General features: G+C 42.2%; 1 protein-coding gene across 1 annotated transcript in view; it reads left to right on the forward strand.

Moving 5' to 3' along the window:
* cdh13 (cadherin 13, H-cadherin (heart)) overlaps positions 1 to 10,036 on the forward strand; it is a 286,701-nt gene extending 276,665 nt beyond the window's left edge. The window contains exon 15 of the mRNA XM_053427086.1: positions 9,658 to 10,036. Within this exon, the coding sequence (XP_053283061.1) occupies positions 9,658 to 9,665 (8 nt within the window). The 3' untranslated portion in view covers positions 9,666 to 10,036. The remainder of the gene's footprint in view (positions 1 to 9,657) is intronic.
* The last annotated feature ends 12,339 nt before the right edge of the window (positions 10,037 to 22,375 follow it).

Genomic DNA, 22,375 nt, shown 5'->3' on the forward strand with positions numbered 1-22,375 from the left:
ACTAATCACGAGTGTAAGCTGATGCTGCGTCAGCGTTCGCGGGCGAGCAGCCATCTCTCGGAAAGTTTTATGGCAGCGAGCCTGAGAGTTCCCAGCTGGAACAGTCAGTCAGATTTTCACACTCTCCGCCATTAGAAAGATTTTGTTAGCTGCCGCTGCCATGCTAGTGGCCGTAGTAGAAAGCATTTTAATTGGCTGACATGCCGAGATGACACGAGTAGAGTTTCATCTGGAGATATCCTTCCGCTGAATGACAGTAGGATTCAATACTCCACTGTAAACCATGCTGAGATGGACGGAGGCATTCATTGACCAAATAGCTGCTGCAGAGTCTGAGGTTACCTGGTCCCCAGATAGACCATATGCCAGTCAGTGAGAGTGAAGCACATGAAACAGTGAGACAGGGAGGAATTAACTTGTGTGTTCCTGTCTTTATATCTTTGTGAGGACCATACTAAGCATAGACCCTAGTGAGGACATTTATTTGAAAGTGAGGACATTCTTAAAGGGTACTCACTTTTTCAACGGGCTGTTTGAGAGTTAATACTTGGTTTTGGACTAAGGATTAGAATTGGGTAAGGGTTAGAAATTTAGTTTGGAACGTGAAGGTCAGGGGTTAGGAAATGCATTATGTTAATGAGTGTCCTCACTAAGATATAAGTACAAACGTGTGTGTGTGTGTGTGGTCCAGGTATTACTTTTATTTTAGGGACCTAAATCTGTCTCGACAGTCACATTGTGGGGACTTGTTTTCCCGATGGGGACAAAGACAAAGACATGGTTTAAGGATTGAGTTGGTTTAGGTTAGGTTAAGGGTTAGGCAAGTAGTGACTATGGTTACTACTTGTAGAGTTTTCAGGAAATCAATGTAAATCAATGTAATGTCCTCTAAAGTCATGTAGACACGACTGTGTGTGTGAGTGTGTGTGTATACGTTGTGCGGTTGCGTGTCTGTGTTGGGAATCTCAGACAGTATTACAACTCGGCAGAGGTTTCACCAATTCTGTCGCAGTACATCTTCACACAGACACACACAGACACACACACACACGAGTGCCCAGAGAGATGACTCCTGCTCAAGCTCATCACACAGACCTGTGCTGGGGGACAGATAGAGGGGACTGATCACGGCAGTGTATAGTCAGATAGTCTGACAGAGAGGATCCTGTTTCAATTCCCTTATCTCCGAGCTGAACTCTGACCTTCCAGGGGAGAGATGAAGGGAAGAAAAATGGAAAGAGCCAGAAGGGAAAGGATGGGGGAATGGAGACGAGAATAAAGGTGTGGAGATTAAACTCTCCTGTTTTGTTCTCGGGTTTTTTCTTTCGCCAACCAGGCTCCAGGCGTACAGTGAGCAAGCTGCAGTTTTCTTAATTTCTCTGGCTCCCTGCTCTCCTCCCTCTCCCTCCTCCTTCTTCATTTCTCTCTTAGTCCCCATATCTGTCACCTAGAAAATACCATAAAAACAGTGTATACTATATTTAGCTTATTATACGTCATCTCATATTTTTCTAGATTTAGATTCAACATAACTAAGTGAATATATTTGCAGCATCAATGCACCTGATTAATTTCCACCTCATCATAGACTCCAGGCCACTATATATAGTATAGTACTGTTTACATGGTTAAGTTTAAATTATTTGATTTGTTGAAACCTGAAACAGCCAATGCTATCTTGAAGCACGAGAGAGTGATAATCGGCCTCATACCCAAACCAATCATACGAGCAGATTCATCTTTAAGTTGCGAATCCGAATCCTGTTCACGAATGAGATGACGTTTTATTTGAGTTACGCATAAAATGCCAAAGAATAATCATGATCCCTTACGGGGAAATTAAGCTAACTGGCTAGCAGTGTATTTTGGTCGGGTAAAGCAAATGTGTCAGAGTTAAAAGTGATCGAAATCTTGAGTTGCCTTGAATAGAACTGGGTTTTTCTCTGGGTTTGAACATTGTTGGATTCTAGAGAATATACAGTAAGTACGCAAGTCAACAAATGTAGGTGTTTTTAGAGCAATACATCCACAAGAGGGCATAGATAAATAGATAGTCACGTTTTTCTGACAACAACAAACATGGCAACGCTGGTAGATGTTTAGAATAAGTACCTCTTGCTTGTCAGTTGATTGGTTTGGAATTGGACTAACTTAGGATAGGAATCGTTTAACGTTTTCATTATTTAAACCAAAACCTTCCCTGACCTTAAGCAAGCTTAATTTGTTGTGATCTGTTGTGCACGTGTTTGTTCTCCATGTCGGGAGTTGCGTAACTCAAGAACAAGAACTGCATGTAGTTGTTCTTTGCCTCCTCTGTGTGAGCACTAAACCCTCCAGAGGACACGATCTAGAGTCTCAGCAGCGGTTGGTATTTTGTGTATTGTGTGCCTATTTGTGTGGTGTGTGTGTGTTTGTGTGTGTGTATTGTGAGGTAATATATTTCCGCGTATGCGTGTGTTGATTTATTCCGAGCGAGGCTTATGAAGAGAGAAAAGATTACTATAAACAGACAATCTATCTCAACAAGTACTTCACTTGCATATATTCCATCTGAAAACTCATAATTTCCTTAAAACAGCTGAAGTGATTCGCATTTGTACATTTTCCACAAACGTATGCGAGACAGTGAGAAAAAGATCAATCTGTGAGTCTCCGTGAAATGATACTTGAATCGAGAGAACTGATCAACGAAAGAAAGAAAACTGGATTCCCCCCCCCCCCCCCCCCGCCCGCTGACAGATTTTTCTCTTGTTGCATGCATCTCCCGGAAGCCGGGTAGAATTTAAATGATGTGTGGGTCGTGACGCCTGCTTCTTGATATGTTGTTGCTGTCACTGGCCTCAGCCTGAATCACACATCTCCCCCCCCCCCCCCCCGAAAGCCTCCACACCTTTTCCCCACCGACTTGTTCTCCGTAGCAACACAGGCAGGAGTGGAGCCACATCCTCGCTTGCTTCCTGTCCTCGCTCTCGGCCGTGTACAACTCCGCTGGGGTTGCGTTTCAGACCCTTAAATAATGTATGTAACCCTGTGCGGCAGAGGGGGGGGGGGGGGCGGCGGGGGGGCGTGAGCCGGTGTGTGCCGAGTGCCGACATATACTGTGTCTTCTAATGCTTACGAGACTTTTGTTTGCTGTTGCAGGATTGGTTGCTAAATCCCAGGGCTTTGCAGGGGCCTACTTTCACTCCCCTCCATTTTAAGCCTGTCTTTTGTGATCAGGGTGCCAAAGACTCTCTCACACAGACGCACACACATCCACTACACACCCACACATGGTCATACTTAGATCACGGGTGTTAAATGTCCATGTGAAACCACATTTTTCACCTGGGATAAGACGTCCTAATTGGGTGAATGCAGTACATACCTGCTCCCTGCGATGCACAAACAAAAAAGACAGCTACTCACAAGAGGGATTCCTGCAGTGAGATGAAACCACAAGCAGGAATTCTCTGGCTCAAGCTGCCACCACAGCTAACAGGTGGCAAACCAACACAGATGACCACACTGCCACCTATCAGTGCACACATGAACTGATGTGCAGAGCATGCCTCTCTGCAGCAGCTCAAAATGAAATCCTCAAACTTGTGGCTGGAGGCAAAAAAGTTTGTAATGATGTGTATTCGGACATTTCTGGAATTATGTTTTGTGCGTATGGTGGCTGTGTGTGAATTAGGCTCATGATTGATGTGAAAAGGATTAAAGAAAATCTCTGTGATCGTGGTGCTGATGCTCGTACCAGTATTTCATCTTCAAATACATATATATATATATACATATAAGCATCCTGCATTGGGCCGGCTTCATCCAACATAATGCTTGATTCAGAAGAGTCCACCCAAACTCAAACCTCATGTTAAAATCTGCAGGATTATGGCTTTCGGCTGCAGATTTGTTGTGATGTATTACAGAAACATACTCCTCTCTTCCTTTTTCCCTCTGTAACATCAGCAAGAGGAATAATGTAGTTCTAGGCGTAAAGAGGAGAGAGAGAGAGAGAGAGAGAGAGAGAGAGAGAGAGAGAGAGAAAAAAAGAGAGGATGTGAGAAAGAGAGGGGGCGGGGGTGGAGTCAAAATAAAGCATTTACCATCAAACACAACAAACAACTCCCTGCCCACATGCCACTAATTTACCTCCATCCTCCTGGGGGTTTGAGTCCGCACCGTTCCTCCGCTCTGATCCCTCGCCACGCTCTGACAGCTACTTTTCCTCTTCCTTCTGCGGCTCTACACTAATCCCCCCTCGGCTACAGCGACGGCATGTTTAGGGGCTTATTTACTCTTGTAAAAAGGACTGTTTTTTTTCACAGCTGGTGCCAGAGTGGTGTGTTGGGTGTAGAGAGGGGGGGGGGGGGGGGGGGGGGGGGGGCGATGTTCCTGGCCTCAGATAGAAATGTGAAGGATTTTGGGATCTTTGAACTGAGACGTGAAAAGTCGCTCACACTGGAAAGAGATATAATTTTTTTTCATCTGATTCATTAAACGAAGAATTCCTTTGGCACTGAACAATTTGAACATCAGTGTTAATACATAAAACTGTATATTCAGCCACATGAAGGAGCCAGAAGTGTTTCATATTTGCTCTAGTGAAATGTGAATTATTTGTTGATCATTAGCAAGAGAAGCTTCAAGGCGTCATGAATTGTTTATGAATATAAAGTTGCTGCAGCAGACGGCACTCATGTCTTACTCATATATTATGGATCAGTCGTGTTGGTACATCTGTTAACCAGTTGCACTGGGATGTTCGGGGACTGCTCAGCCCCAAATTTGAGGTTGTCAAGAGAAATAACTGTGGAGGAAAAAGCAATCAGATGTCTTAAGGATTAAGGAACATGGATGAACAGATACATCTGATTTCCTTTCATATTTACACATGTCAAATAGACAATTTACTTTAATACCAAGGCTGCATTAATGTGCTTCTTAGCTTACATCTATTCAAGTTTATTAATCCCTTCCACCCCCCCCCCCCCCCCCCACTCTGTTCATGTCGCTTATTTAAATGTTTCTATAACAACAAATGTTACAGTTCTTATCATTAAGGTTTCACTACTGGTTGGTTCGCAGTGAAAAAACATCTCATTACTAAATGTTCCTCAATCCTGGGGGGGGGGGGGGGGGGGGAGCAGACAAGTCACAATCAGCTGTTTGTAGGAAACTAGACAAAAGAGAAAAATGTTAAATCTGTTTACAACCAACACTTTGGTAGTTTTACCATCAAAACAAACAGGACTAGAACATATTAGCAACATTTCCCTCCGTCATCTATACCTCCAATCCTGCAGGGAAGGCTGGAGACGATCCCAGCTGACAGTGGGTGAGGGACAGGTCGCCAGCGTATTGCATGGCCAACCTATAGAGACAAGCTTATTGATAGACCCTTGGCCAAACCGGGATTCAAACCTGGAACATTCTTGCTGTGAGGTGAGGTTTGATTGTAGTTTGAGCCTTTGAGTATCTCATCTTACAGTGTGAGTACATTCATGTATCTTCTGTAGTCTGTATGCTGAGTGATTTGAGAAGCTTTAAAACTCTCCGGCTCTTCATCATCATCTGTCTGGTTCAGTTATTACCTCTCTGTGTTGTGAGGGTCGGCCTGACAGTCTCCATCTTCTTCTCCAACACTTCCTCCATCGCAGCACCATCGGTGTCCGTCTCTCAGCCGTGACACACCTGAGCTAATCATCTGTCACCCTCCGCCCCTCTCAGCAATTAGAGCGGTGGGGGAAACGGGTCCTGCTCCCTCCAGTGTCCCGTCCGACTCCGCCTCGCCTCCTGCAGCTTGTTAAATCCACATTTTCCGCATTAAGCTGATGCCTTTTACCCACAGAGACTTACAACAAGTGGAGACAAAAATATACGTTGGCATCGGTGAATGTCTCTCAGGTCACTGGTCTACACGGTGAAAGGAGGTTTGATATATTCCTTCGCGTCTGGTTTCTGTAAAATGGAAATAGGTGGAATTTCTAGTGTTTTTCATGCAGTGCTGGAATGTGAGCGAGAAATGAAATGGTTGTTTATATTTACAAGTGCATGTAAACACAAACTTTAGCTTGTAGATACTGTTTATTGGAGCTGTTCCAACCAGTAGACGGATGTGAAAACATTGAGGAACCACAGCAGCCGAAGAGAGAGAGAGAGAGCAAAGCAGGTCAATGTGCTGCCAAGCAACGATAAACATTCATGCTTCTGTTGACAGATATTATTACAGTCATTTAAATCTCACCTGAAAATAATAATAATAACGGTTTTCTCAGCCTGACTCGTTTTTGCCGTCTGCTTCTTGATCGTCGACATTAGAGGAAGTTGTCGCTCCACGCCATTTTCCATTTTGTCCACATCGTGAGAAACATGTGGATGGTGCGTGACTGTCTCTGGAGCAATAACCTTAATTATATCCTTATATCCTGTAGTGTGTGATGCGCCTTAATATCATATAATAATATGATTCTCCTCATGCCCATGACTCGACTCGGTTTCAAAATTGGTCCGATTTTGAAAACTCCTGTCGTCTGAGCGGTATCAGGGAGCTAATGTCCTTTTCAGGGGACTCCAGCTCCATTTAGCTCCCAAGTAATTCGAACCATGTCTGAACTCAAAGGCACTAAAAGACTCAAGAGGTTTACACGGATCAACAATAAGCATCTAACAGGAAGAAGGAGAATGTAGCAGGAATCAAAGCGTCACTTTGTGAGTCGCTATGGGAGCACAGAGTGGTTTTCAGACCTTCTTCTGCTTCCTTTAACATAAAGTGACTCATTCCCAGTCCATAGTGGTTATATTCTGTTCATCCCTCTCTCATGCTCCCTCTTCTTCCTACTCACTTCTCCCTTTCATCTGCTCCTCACCCAAGAGTTCATCTCCTGTGTCGGTGCGAGAGCTGAGGTGAATTGATTCGGGGATGTATTTTCATGTCCAGGCCTTGACTTTTTTAGCCAGAGGGGCATTAGGTTTGCAACCCAAAGAGTGTTTCTCCACTGTTATTTCCTTTTTTATGGAACACTCCGGCCTGAGTCTCCTGAAAGCGGGAAGAGAAAAAAACGTTAGTGAAATAAAAATCAATCAGCTCCAACCCTCTCCCCCCCCCCCCCCACCCGCTCCCTCCACCCTATTAGATATTCACCCCCCCATCCAGGCGAAGCTTCGATCGCCTCAGAATTTTCTGAAGTGTGTAGCACCAATTCATTTCTGAATGTCTCGGAAAATTATGGTTCACATTCCTCAAAGACCGCTCCCTGATCTCATAGAGAGAGAAAAGGGTGGAGCGAGAGATGGAGGGGGGCGGAGCCGGGCGGAGGATAAAGACAGAAAAGAACACAGAGAGACATATTGGCATGTCAACAGTCGAATCGCATGACGGGCACGTCGGAATGATACCGACTGCCAGCTTGTTACAGAGAGCACACGAGAGCTGTGACCAGAAGCTGAGGGAGGAACAGGGCGGCCCACTCATGTGCTCACAATAGGACTGAGGAGAGCAGTGAAGCCTTTGGAAACAAACAGCAGCTGTGACGAATTGAAACCTTACAAAGTGGTTGTTTTACACCACATTTCGCTGCATGCATGTTTTCTAGATTAGCGGTAAAAGGCGAGGCTTAGAGGAAAGCCTGTTAAGTAGAGCGGCCTGCTTATGGTGCACCTGATCTGTTCTCCACTGAAACCAGTGCATCTGTGGACGGAGGAGTTGAACTCAACCAGTCACAGTCTTTACATTTACTGTTCACTGTCTTGCATCTTGCATTTCACTTTTTACTTCACTTTTTATATCTTTTATCTATTATATATATTTTATTTAGATATGTTTAGTTTTCTAAATAAATGTTACTTTGTATAAATATTAGAAAAGGGAGTAAATAAGAAGTAAATAGTGAGTAAATATATATTGCTTCTTTTTATTGCTTTTCTAATGTGTGTTGGATTTATTGTGTTTGTATGTTTCTATGTTCATTGTATGCACCAATAACCAGAGCAAATTCCTTGTAGGTGTAAACCTACTTGGCAATAAATACTTTCTGATTCTGATTCTGATCAGACTACAGCAGGAGTTTAGATACATATTCGCTTTATTGCCCAGCCTTAAAATATAGTACAGTCGTATTTTTTGCTTTACAAGTACAATTGTTTTTCAGCACATCACTGTATCTCAGCAGAAAAATGCTAATTTAAATTAAATTAATTAGGAAGAATCTGGAAATCCAATTCTTCTGCGAGGGCTCATTATGAACTGTTACACAAAAAGTGGATTAGAGGGGTGGGAACTGAGAAATTGTTTTTTTTTTTGCTCCAGTGATTTATTAATCTCCCGTTCTGTTAATCTAGACGTAATAACAGAGAGTCTGTGCACTGTGATCCCCCGAGGCACAAAAGGTCTCGGCGTTGATTGCCCGACCTTGATTTGCCTTTAACTCTCCTCTTTAAATGCAGTGGAGTGCTCATAAGCACAGTGAAGCGCAATCTGAATTTAATAGAAGCTCGGTGACCTTTCGCCAAACTCGCGGTGAACATTTTTTTGGCAATAACCGGACCCACCTTTGTAGCCACATTTAAATAATTTCCGTTTTGCTCCACTTCTGCACCGGCTTCGTCCTTAAGTGGAGTTTAAGGACGAAGCAGAGGCCCCAGAGCGCCTCATCTAATCCAGTCACATCAGAAAAACAGATGTGGGGAAAAAAGACAGGATGAGACGAGAGAGGGAGGGAGGGAGAGAGAGAGAGAGAGAGGGCGAGCAAAATGACGAGCAGGAGGGAGGAGGGTTTTCTGTCAAATGCTCAGCCATCTCCAAACATGTCAGAAATAGAGAGCAGACTGGGAGGGAGATGGCTGGCAGAGAGGCAATCAATAAACTCTCACATTTCATACTGCAGCCTGTGTGTGTGTGTCTGTCTGTGAGTGTGAGTGTGTGTGTGTGTGTCCCCGCTGCGAGTATTTATGTGTGTTTTTTATATCAACTTTCGAAGGCGGCTCGTTGTAAGCAATTCCACCAGACTGATGAGACAAACTGTCACATTACCACAGACTTTACCTTACACTTCTATTTCTTCTTTTACCCTTTACACGTATTCAAACCTCTGGAGCAACATGGCCTCGCTGCAAATGTGACATATGTTCCACGCTCACAGGTTCTTGTAGAGATCGGGCCGTGTGAATAGAAACAGATCGTCCTCTCCGGAAAAAAAAATAAGTGTCGAGTTCAGTCCGGGCTCATTCTCTGAGCACATGGCCGTATTTCCTGCTCCGGCTCTACTACCATAAACTGAACTGGTACTGGAGTAAAAATTGAAGTATTCTACAAGTACCTGTCGTTAGCCCATTCATCTTCACAGTGGACTCTGCAGAAGAGAGTCTCCTGATGATAAATCAGAAACACGCTGCACCTCTCGACGGGAGCCGGAGTCGCTCAGGGGTGGGGGGGGGGGGGGGGGGGACAGTGTCGCACCGTCACATTAAAGACAATTAGCTGCTGCAGCCTGAGAAGGAGACTGAGTGTAACTGATCTGCTCTGTCCTCACTGAGTCTTTAATGACGCAGCTACCATCACTTGTCCTGTGTGATTGATTGCAGTTGATCGATGACCTTGACTTTACACTGTCCTCTCTCTCTCTTTCCCCTTCCTCCTCTTCCTCCTCCTCCTCCTCCTCCTCTTCCTCCTCCCAGGCCTGTAGATTCTGCTGAAACCTCTCGTAGTCCTTTTCGCAACACTGAAAAGCAACGACTGTCTCCCCCTCGCAACCCAGGCTTAGGAGAGAAGAAGAAGAAGATGATGATGATGATGATGATGATGATGATGATGATGATGATGATGATGAGAAGAATAAGAAGCGAGAGGACGTCTTCTCACCACGACAAATCAAACAAGAAAATACACACTATCCCCCTCTGGCCCGATTGCCGAACAAAACACTGCTCTGTGTTTCACTGTCTCACTTCCTCCTCCCGCCTCTCTTATGTGCTTCTCTTCATCTTTTCTTTTTCTTTTTCCATCCCGTCATGGCCCCCGTCAGTCTCCTCTCCCCCTCATACTCTTTTTTTTTTTTTACTCTATTTTGACGTTTACTGTCTCTCCTCTCTTCAACTTCTCCCCGCCCGGCATTGATTATTATTCCCTTTCGAACGCCCCATTACACCGGCAGACAAGCACTGGGTGTCGGCAGCGTTCATTGCAACATCCCACCTCCGTAGGAGATACTTGAAACAACAACGTGTATATTGATATTGTTACAAAAGAGAAGCTGTAAATCTGTCTCATGTTCAAAACACCCGTTTTTTCTGAATCCAGTCACCCTATTCCCAGCTTTCTTTTTTCTCCTCCTCCCCTCTTTTTCTCATCATAACTACCTCTCTTTCCCTGACCCTTCATTCACTTCACCCCCCCCACCGAATGCGTAGACATCGTCCCCACCATCCATCTGCCCCCCCCCCCCGTCTCTCTATCAACTGCACTCTGTCTCTCGGTGGGCCAGGAAAAACACTGCGGAGGCGGAGCTAGCGTCCTGGTCGGGGACGAGCATCGACCTTTTTGATGTGTTCTTTTCTCCCCTCGTCACAGACTGTGTTTGATCTCGTTTCCCTCGTTAAGTGGAGAGAACAGAAAGTCTGTTCTCCTTGTCTGCAGTGGTTGTGGTCTTTTAGGACAAGGTGGTAGCCATAAGCCTTCAAAAGTCTGAAACTCTCCGGAGTTCGTTTCTTCGATTTGCTTCTGTTTTTATTGCATTAGTTGTCATGGAGTTGAAAACAGTATATCTTTATAGTAACGGTGTGAACCCCCCCCCCCCCCCCCCAAAAAAAAATTACTGTTATATAAATATTTTATTTTTTACCATTGTATAAATATACAGTAATGATTAACTTATGTACTTTGATTGCAAGTTCTTTGGTCACCCACACAGTTAGTAAATAAAAAAAAAAGAAGAACCCTTTTCTGTGGAGTTTAGGCAATATTTCTAATGCTATTGATGTGTTGACTATTTTACTGTAACATGTTTCTATTTTTCTTATGTTCGATTGTTTTTTTTACTTTTTAAAAAACCTGTGATTATTTCAGTCTGTTTTTCGAGGACTTCCACGTGTCTTAGGTTGGATTTCTGTCTCCCATCGGTTCTGCCCTCTCCTGTTCTCGCTCCATCGCTCATCACCGGTCACGAGAAGACGTGCAAGAAGAAAACAAAAGGCCGTGGCTTCGGTGGATAGTCTCGCTTTTTTCTCTAGCGCTCATGTGGAAGGCCACCTTAAAGAAAAATTGACATTTTGAATGAGTTAAGTCTGTCTTTTGCACTAATTTAATAAAGCCGTTACTGAAAATTCCCACAGCGCTGGTTTGCAGATTGTGTTTCCTGAAGTTGCCTTTGTTGAACAGACATTCGCTACCACGGGAAATGTTCTTTAAATATTAACATGTCAAGTTTAATAGACACTTACAGTAATAGTTTAACACGTGGGCCTCAACTTAAATAATAGGATTGCTAGCTTTTCATATTTGTCTGTCAAACGTTGATTTAAAGCTTATAAAAGGTTTGTTTAGCCCAGTATAACTATGAGCGACACACAAACCTCAGTAATTATATTTTTAATAATACATGTTAATAAAGGGCTTTCAGGATGTTGCATCTAAAAATACGCAACATGGTCGAGAGGTTGCACCTGCCGTTACCAAGAAACTGAAACCCAGATCAGTTGCCCTAAGTGAAGGCGGAGCAGCACCATGAATCACTTTGTTTGTTCCAGATACAGAGAATTCAACTCAAACTGATCCAGAAGCTTTGTTTCAGACCATCAGAGGGATGAAGGTTATTTTCAGCGAAGACTTTCCTCTGAGAAAAGACGGCCTCATAAAACGAGACCTCCTGCCGTGGAACCATCTCCTTCCTAATTAAGAGCGGTGCATGTTTCTGCTGTAATCAGCAGTCACGTGATCTTTGTTAGGTTTGAAAAAGTTTTTTTTGTACCATGGAAACACCCAACACAATCCAGGCCCATCGCCCTGAACGTGAACCTGAATGGTTTCACTTTCACTTGTGGGCCCATCACTGTTGAAAGTGATGGATTAATGAGAGCCTTCAACACATCTGGATCCTTCAGGCAGTGTTAGAGCTGCTGATGAAGTATTTTTGTCAGGTTACAAGTTTTCACTTGTCTCCAGCTTCACAATTAACCATCAGACAAAAGAGTGGCATCAATCTTCTCATCTGTTTATCAGCAGGGAACCAAATCGGCATATTTAAAGTAGGCTAACTTTAAATGTCAAAGAAGGCCGGAGGCTGGTTTGGTCGACCAGCTTATGATGAGATGTATTATTCAAGTAACTTTATTGGTTGTGATGTTTAAAGTCTGGTCATTTAGCAATTAAACCAACACATCTGTGTTTCTTCTTCTGGTATTTTCAGTTGGTGACACTGAACTTTCTTCTTTTAAAGTTGCACTTAACATTGTTTTATCTTGATTATATATGAATGATTATCCAATTAGAAAAGTTCTGAGATTTAGAGAAGTACAATAGTTCCTGCTTGTGTGACACTAGAATCTGGATTATTAATAAAATAACTGAATATTTATTAATAAATATAGTATGTTTTTATTTTATTATAAAACCTCCAACAGAGACAATATTCTGCCATAATCAGCCGAGCACCTCGGGGGTGCAGTTATCCCTCCCATGGATTTTAAAGGCCAGTCACGTAAACCATGTTTGTGTTGTGTTTTTAAGGAAATCGATAACAACACTGATTCTAAAATCCCTTTTAGCCTCTGTGAAGCCGGGGGAGAGACACTGAGACCTGGGCAGATGTGACGAGAGGAGTAGATGCTCCTCTTTACAGGTGAAAATGAAGGATTGGGAGAGGTTGAGGCTGTGATAATAGAATTTCGTGAGCTGCAGAAAGAACAGCCACTTAAGCTTTCGAGTTTTATTGGAATTATAGTTAAACTGAATAGTATAGTATAGTATTGTTTGGTTATAGTAGAGGATAGTATACTTATATTCGGGGTAAGTAGGAGTGAATATAAAAAATTCAGATTCTACATAAGGTTTTTAGGATGTAAAAGGGACAAATCCAGACAGACTTTAAAATTTGTTTGATCAACACAATGTTGTCGGGTTATGTTGGTTTCAACTGGCTCTAACAACTGACTTTTATCTATAACAAACAAGCAGGCAGCTTGGAGAGGCACACAGTGTCATGTTTATCACTATCATCAAAGCTAAAGTAGGAGCAGAGCCTTGATTTACTAAAGGTTCCTTCAGCTGATCATTGAGATGCATCAGAAACAATCCAGAGAGAAGAAGAGATAGAAGAGAAATGAGACTCAATAGGATGAACTACAAATACCAGGCAATTTGACCACCTTCAAAACAGTTCCTGTGTATAAATGTTAAAAATACTTGGATCAGGGTTGTTTTTTCCTTCCCAGGGGGCTCCAGGACCTCACAGATTCTCAAATATATGCAGGTGGAAAACTGGGTCACATGAGCTTTGAGTTAATTCAATAATAAACACTGATATCACATTGCTACTCTGTATTTTGTGATACACGTGGCATCAGGATTGAAGAATTGGGTTGAACTCCTTCTGCAAACCGAGCACGAGCTGGATTCTCCTGAGGAAATGACGGGTTTCGGGTTTTACACTCCACCTTCAACGATACACAACATCACAGCAGTTTGTAGTTTGTGTGATCCTTTGACATCCTCTGCAACACTATCTGAAGCATTGGCACATATTTCCACACATTCCTCATTTCAGGCTCAAGCGATTCATGTGTCATGTTTGATGCTTATGTTTCATGTCAGATGCTCAAAAAGTAAAGAGCAGCTCGGAGAAATATTCTCTGTGACACGAGATATGACAGCGTAGGACACGGGGACGTCTGAGAGGAAGGACGGACAGCATGTTCAACGCATACAAAATGGCGAAACACATTTTATGGGTTTCCAAATTTAGGAGGCAAAGTGGGAAGGGGTGGCGGCTCGTCCTCTGTCGCTCCAAAACAAATCCATCCACGGGTTGAGCATTTTAATTTAGCTTCTTAATTAGTAGTGGTTGCTTAATAGCTCAGCCAGCGAGGAGGATCTCCTCCTCAGAGCAGTAACCCACAACTTTAATTATGGAAATGCCAACAGCAACCATACTATCCAATAATAATGATACTAATATCCTCTATCCACCATCTCCCACTTAGCCATTCAGACTCATTTATTCCCCTCCTGGATGATCATTTAGCACCTATTAACCCAAGATCCTCATCTGTAATGACCACTCAATTATCATTTTCACTCTCATTCTACTTAGGCTTAGCAAGGTTAAGTAACACCCTGAACCTGGGACAAACGGGGAATGGGCCATCGGCAGATATGGGCGGTGATTACAGGAGCAGTATATCCAACCAGGCCTGTAGGGTCTCTTTATTCTCCCCTCAAAACATCAACTGTTTTTTTCTCCTCCCATTCATCAGCCTGATTACATCACTTAGCTCGATATGCTGACGATGTCGCCCTTATCCCGACCATCAGCCAGGGGCCTCACCTCCAGAGGATGTGGTCTGTGCGGCCCAGGAAGAAGAGCTCCTGCCTGGACCTCTTAGATCATGAACACTGGACTGGTGTGAGATGCTGTGGTCTACAGATGATTTCTCTGATGAACCCTAATGAACCCTATGAACCCTAACCCTAACCCTAACCTTTTCTAGCAGCTTCTTTTCTAGAAGTGAAATTGGACACATCGGGAAAGTTTGAATGCACCTTGTTTTGTTTTTTTAACACGTGTTCTAATCGTCATTGAAACACAATGAATCCTGGGATATGTTGGGCAGGGAAGGAACCACCTGTTGGCGCCTTCGTTTCTACGAGATGGGGGGAGGCATTTGTCGGTCGCATTAAAATGTGACAGTCTAGAAGCAATCGGTCGTTAAATGCACCTTCCGAAGAAGGCAGCGCATGAATTGAGACACAGCCAGTGACTCCCTCCTTCCTCCGACCCCCCCCCCCCCCCCCCCCCCTCCCCAACAGTTCCTGGTCAGTGCCACTGAATTGAACTTTTCTACTATCAACTCTACATCTAATCAGTCTTGTAAATAGGCCTCAGATCTGTTCTTTAAATAGAATCCTGTATTACCAGCACGGACACAGCAGGGGTCCCCTTCTCCAGGGCACGGATATTCATGTCAAGCTGGTTCACACACGCTCGAGATGAAACAGGCGAACAGCGAGAAGGAGCCGACATCGACCGTGGCCTGCTCTGAGGCAAGTGCTCCTTCCTCCAGCTTGTGTGTGGATTGTGTTTTAATGTAATAAAAAGGATGGTTTCTTCTTTAATCAGAAGATTCTTGTTCTTACATTGAGAAAGACTTAGACACTCTGTTGTTTCATTTAGTTACGTCTCAGTTAGACACTGGAGCAGAGATCTAAGAAGAAAGAGACAAAGCACTTGAAGAATCCTGGAAAGTCCACAACATACCAGTCAAAAATCCCAGTGAATGACTGGGTTTAATGGTATTTCCCAGAATGTTTGGCTATTGTTTTTGAAGGTCTAGAGGTTTTCATTCTTTCCTGGCTCTGGAATATTCATCTTGTGCTAAACACTAACAAATAGAAAAGGTAGATCTTTGTCTCACTAGGCCTCCATCACTTTCATTAGCATGACAGCCTCCATCACATTCAATGTGCACAGCCAATGTGCTGTAAATATTACCTCTAATAGTCCAACATCAAGTTTAGAATAGAAGAACATTATATATATATATTTATATATATATAATAATGAAATAATTGATTATAGAACAAAACTAAACCTTAAAATAATATTAAACAACTTAGTATGCAACAGAAACTAACTAAATATTATAATGATTATCATAATACAACAATAAACTAATTATAAAAAGGAAGTTTACATTCACTATGCTTACAGTAGGAAATCCACGAGATACTATATTGTTAATGTTGAATATAATTAACTTGGTGAAAATATACATTAACAACAAGGTGCTGTTGGATGTTCACAAAGGATTGATATACTGTGTATATAACCCTAACCCTATTTATATGGACTATTTATTTATGCTTATATATATATATATATATATATGTATATTTACATTTACTATTTATGTATGTTTATATACATATATATGTAATAGTGGTGAAAGCTGCTGTCAGTCAGTATCTGTGTTTAGCAGGTCAACATGCGGTCAGCACACTAAGAAGTCTATTTCTAAACCTTCTACTCTTCTTAGTTTGTTGTATAAATATATATGCATCATATATAATATTTTTCAAGGTCGCTAACACGCCGCTCTCTGATTTTCTCTGTTGTCTTACGCACAGGAAGGTGTTAAGCAGCACGCCCTGATTTACAAACGAGGCAGCAGACGATAAATGGAGGTTGTGGATGTCAGTGCACGACGCCAACAACACAGCATCTGCCTTCATGTGATAGTGCATCATTTATTACGAGCTGAATTAAAAAGCAGAGGCCCTATGAATAAGAAGTGAATTCATAAATAACACCCCCTCAGACACACACACACACACCAACCTACACTTTGTGTAAACTCCTATAAGGAAGATTCCAATGTGTACTAACCGGTGATAAACTAAGGTCACACTGAGAGTATTCAGATTTTCCATTCTTCTCAAGTGCTGTGTTTTATGGAAAACAGCCAAAGTTCATTTGTTTTGTTGCATCTATTTTTTTCTTTTAATGGCTTTCAGGCATTTAAATACTTTGCTCTGCAGGGCTAATAATATGGCGCCACGGAGGATTTACCATTAAGCTACTTTACAATGTTAGGATTTAGGGAGCTTTGGCTACAGCACATTCGAGCTGTAATGCCAGTTCCTCAGGGATCCATCTCAGGCCCGGTGGTCTTTTGAAATAACATGTTGATTAAAGTTTAAATCATTAGCGTTGTGCTCTGCGCCCTGAGACGTGTCTGCTCGGCAGGTTGGTTAACGCCACAGTCTGAGACTCCGCTGTGCAAACACAGGAGTGAGGACTGAGCGGCCGTTGGGGACAGGAGCGTCTCCTGCACGCGGCACATCTGTCGGTGGATTCGAACGCACGGTTACAGTGTATGATGCTGTTCAGCAACCCCGAGGGAACTGAGTGCAAGTGCAGACCTAACCATGAAATCAACAAGGAGAATACAACCGAGATGATTTACTGGTGCTGTACACGGAGTCGACACGAGGATTCCATTTAATATGATGCACATCAGGCTGACCTTTGACTGTTTTTACATCGCAAACATATATCAGTGTGTGTGTGTGTGTGTTTGTGGAGATACCGAGCTGAACTGCTCAATGTACACATGCACTTCACACACATATCACCCTCTGTGGGACGAGCCTGTGCATGTGCAGCTGAAGTGCAGCTTTATCAAGTGGTCCTCACCAAACCAGGCGGCAGCAGGGAAGTATCAGCGTTTCCCCAGAGCACCAATTTGTTTTCACCGTTGGGCTCATTCTGCCTCTGCGGTCGGACGCCTGTGATTTCCCCCTGATAACTGTGAGGAGCAGCGGACGGCCTCAGCACATTCCCCTCGCCGGGTAGATTTACACTCTATGGGTGGTCGTGGGAATACGCAAAAAAGGAAGATGTACGTGCAAATTTATAGATTTTCATTAGCACCGCTGCAACGGGAATAATTTAATAAAGAAATAAGAAAAAGGAACACAGGACGTCTGGGCCAGTGAGGACTTCCCCAGGCGGCTCTCTGACCGACAGCCGGTCCCCCCTGTGTCTGTCCCTCGGCTTGTACGTTCATATGTACACTTTATGTTACTATCCACAAACTAAGCTCTCAAATATACCACCAACCAGGTTATGTTTTCATCTGCATTTGTTATCACGCAAAAGCTACTGGATGGATCTACCACAATACTTGGTTGGAAGGATGTGTTGTCGGTCAGATAAGAGACATTTTTTTGCAGATTCAGATCAGGGAGAGGATCTAGAGATTTTTATGTTATATCTTTTGACATTTAGTCTTTGTGATTTGCATTTTTCAACATATCTGTCGAATTCAAATGAGTGTTATATAATCATCAGTACGAGCAACATTTAGCCGAGGTCCTCTGTGCTTGTAAGTCTGCAGATCATCGAACAGAATTATCTCCGTTTACACAGGATTTACAGTAATGTTTAAAAAAGAAAAAAAAGTCAATTTGCATTACAATTAAAGGAATCTGCAGATTAATGGCACCCGGGGATGAATCTCCTCTCTGATAAGCTGTAAAATCACCACGCTGGGAAATTACAAAATAAAGTCCTTGCATTACACTTGTGGATTATTAGGTGTGACAGACATAAAGTGAAAAGACGTGGAGTTACTGGTTCTACTGCAAAAATAGATAAATGTGGAAACAGGGAAGCAAACCTCCATCCCCTGTGTGGAAGTCAGACATTTTGCTGAATCATTAAGTCACTTCACCATTTTTGCAGGTAGTTTTCGGTCGTTTGCAGGAATGACTGAGGCTGCAGGCGGAATCGTTTTTTACTGAGGAGGGATCCTAACAGAGGGAAATGACCCTGAGGTTTATTAGTGGCAGACATGGAGGGAGCTGGTCGATGTTTCCTTTCTCACATCTTCGTGAAGGGAGAAGAGATCCTTCAGCCTTTTATCTGAGTTCTTTCAAATTCTCCTCCACGTCTGCTCGACGTTCATGCTACTAATCCGTGCTGTGTCACTACCAAATGGTTAAGGTCAGCAAAAGGTGATGATTATGATTAAAGGTGTGATGATGGCTACGCAACAAACACTAACACAACCATTGTTCTCCTGCTCCTCCACAACATTTATCCTCCACCTCCTCATCTCGCTTTTAGCTTTGTTACTAATAGCACAACGCTGGCAATGGATGTAATTAATGAGGAGTAGAATTGTCCAATGATTTTTATTAATTAACTACATCACTTGACATATTATTGTCATTGTGTTATATTTCTAATAATATCATGTATACAAGTATTTAGTGAATACAGTGTCTAATATGACAGGTCTAGAGGATGTGGAGACCTTGTGCAGATTGACGCAAATTGTGATTTGTATTTTAATAATGTAAATACAATTTGATTGATTGGTATTTCGTAATGATGCCCTGATTATATGCTCATTGGGTAAATCTGTAAAGCTTGTATTGCCTTATGTGGCATCTAAAATTAGGTTTAGACAATTAAAATCACCTTCTGTCTGTGGTAATTGTTAAATTGTTGTTTTTTTTGTCTAATAACAAAACCTCGACCCTCCTTCTCATTTGCTTCACATTGGCACTGATCATTGACCACTAAGCATATTTCATTCTCTGGTAATAACTGCAATTTGAAATAGTAGGAGTCAGGGTTTCTTTCTGTTTCTGGTACTGGGGGATAAAATAGTGATTTACTATTTGTAACATTCTGTATTTGCTATAATTCAGGCTTCTGCCTCTTCGTCGCAACTCTCAGTAACATCACTATTTTATGTCTGACAGCAGAAGCACAAACACCCTGTACGTCAGTGGCAACACACTGTGTGATCGTGTATTGACTTGATATTGACAAACTGAATAAGTGATGACAGCGGGAGCCTGAGGAGACGGAGTGTTGTCTTGTGAACATCACTTCTACACGGCAGCGTTCAGCAGCGCCTGGGAACTCTGGCCCCGATAAGACCAGTGTGAAATAACACTCCACCAGGCCTGCTTTCACAGAGAACATTGTAAAAGGGTATTTGTTGTGAATTATAGAGTATTTTATATATATATATATATTTATAGAGAACAGTTATTTAGACAATAGATTGAACATGTTGTGTTGAATTGTAAAAAAGTACTTTTCTGTTGTGGTGGTATAACTACTGCTTGTGTGGAACCTCCTGGTTTTAACCTTGATTTTATGTTGTGTGTGTTCTTGATTTACACAGGTTGTGTTGTTTACGTCACCTAATTCAATTTTGAGGGGTTTGGTTTGACTTTTACTTTGAAAACTCAACTGTTTATTTATGATAAATTGCAAGGTGCAATGTATTTTTATTATTTGTTATTACACAACAAGATTACATGTTATAATTTCTCTCTGACACATATGAGGGTAAACGTCGACTGTATGGTTTTGCACAAAGATGGATTTTGTACCTGCAGCTCTATGATAACTGGCTGCATCCATGTTTTTTTTGTGTGAATTTGTCGTGTTCCCCATACAAAGGCTCTCAAATGAATGACCCGCGTTGTGTGATTAGGACAATTTAACGCTCATTCAGAAGTCGGTGATTTCCTTGGTGGCGGGGCCGATGTCTCACACACACTTTGTTCGCTCCCTCGCACTTTGCTCCAGTCCAATCAGCTCCTGTATTGACTTTGTGGACCAGTGGAGCGAGTTCCCTTGGAGGCAGTGAATGCGAAACATTGTGGCAGTAATTTAGAAATGGGCCGAGGTGCCTCAATCAAATCAGCAAATTCTAAAGAAAAACGGCAGGGTTAGGAATTACAGCGTTTTATACATTTGTCACACCGTGACTCCTAGGGTTTTTGAACTCTGGGTAAATGCTGCTCAAGTCCCATTCATCCAATCAGACGGAGCTTTCTATCACACAATCATTCACACCCAGATGATGCTGAGCCACAGAGTTGATCCTTTTCCTTCAGAAGTCAAACGCAGTTTTGTCTTTAATTCGCTATAATATATTGAATTTGTGATCCAATGTATGTGAATGTGTATTTAAATGAGTATTTGTCTCACTTTCAAAATGTCAATGCAGAAAATTCATTCCAGTTCATACACCTTGTAGGCGTTTAGTCTTTAGCATTGTGCTATAAACAGATATAAACCCCTGAGTAACATATTTGCTTTTAATTAACTCAGCTCGGATTAATGAGTCTCATGTCAGTCGACACACACCCTGTAGCAACACACATCCCTGTGTTGACCGGCTGAAGTGTGGGTCAAGTAAAAGATTACCCAGGCCGCCGCTGAAGGCCGCCGCAGTGTATCCAGTTATGAACTTAAGACAAACACAGACTAGCAATTGGAAAATGTACTTTGCACCCACTAATTACAACCATTTTTCCAAACCAATCTTGCATCACCTCGGGGGCTCCGCCAGCAAACCTCTGCTCGTTAATTCCTGAATTTGATTTGACACAAGCAGCCCTGAAGTTGAGGCTGAGGATTTGGGAGACCATTTTAAAGGTTGCGTGTCAGCAAAGTGGTTAGCTAAGCTACTTATCGCATTATGCAGAGTTATTGTCGTGTTTTACTTGGTTCTGTCTGAGAAGCCTTCACTTTGCCGTCTCCCCTGAAGGACTATATGTGATAGATAAGAAAAAAGACACAAAAACAAGAGGACAAAAAGAGATAATTCCTTGGCAACGTGGTGAAAGCAAATTGCAAGAAGCTCAAAGGAAAGATTAAGCTTCTCTTCTTTTTTAACGGACTGTGGCCAACACAGTATTCAGCAAGGTCACATTGACAGAGTTCTAAATTGTCGTTTCCCTGTTTTTAATTCCTGTCAAAAATGACTAAACCATCTTTTTTTATTCTCATCAATATTGACTGAAAAAACACAAATCTCCTACAGGTACAAAGAAGAGTTCTGTTGGTTGTTTGTGATTAAGTTGAGAATATAAATAATGCTCTGCCAGTTTTTAAACATGTCTTCCAGACAAAATAGGCAGTTGTCAGGAGCCTCACATCTAATTCACTTTCCTGTTGAAAACACAGCAGGTTCGAATACTGTCAAGCTGTCACCACAGAAAAATCACTTAAAGCCAGCAGAATATTCTGTAGCCACTTACCTGCAATCTATTCTGTTCTCTTCTTCTTCTAATCTGTACTAATCTAATTTCTTCATTGTTTATGATCACATGTTAATGTGAATTATTTAGATCAACAAAGTTACGGAGCCTTTCATTGAAGTGACTGTTCCCTTTTCTTATTGTAAAAATCGATAAAATTACACAAAAGAAGTAAAGTTTCTAAAGAGACGACAACGCAGGGGTGAAAACATCTTCGCCCCCTGGTGGCACGCTGCAGTACAGGTCATATATTACGCCCCCTCCATGTAAGTAGATTGAACATGCACCTCTTTATGTAGTTCTTCTCGAGAGTTCAAGTGTTTATTTGAATTCATATGTTTGGTTTTAATTAGACATATGAATAACATATATAATATAATGATATAATAATCGTATAAAGCTGGCTCAGACGTCATGATGGACAGTTGAGACTGTTTCATAATTAGATTGTACGTATATATCTGCAGGACCTCGATGCCATGGCTCTATAACACGATTATTACTATTTAATTAAGTATATTTAATTCATTGACCAAAAGAAAACAATTTAAATGCAAACACAAAATCTCAAACCTTGTAGACACCAACTTACATCAGAGGAGCAAGTCG

Source organism: Pleuronectes platessa, chromosome 7 (genome assembly GCF_947347685.1).
Source record: "Pleuronectes platessa chromosome 7, fPlePla1.1, whole genome shotgun sequence".
NCBI classification, from domain to species: Eukaryota; Metazoa; Chordata; class Actinopteri; order Pleuronectiformes; family Pleuronectidae; genus Pleuronectes; species Pleuronectes platessa.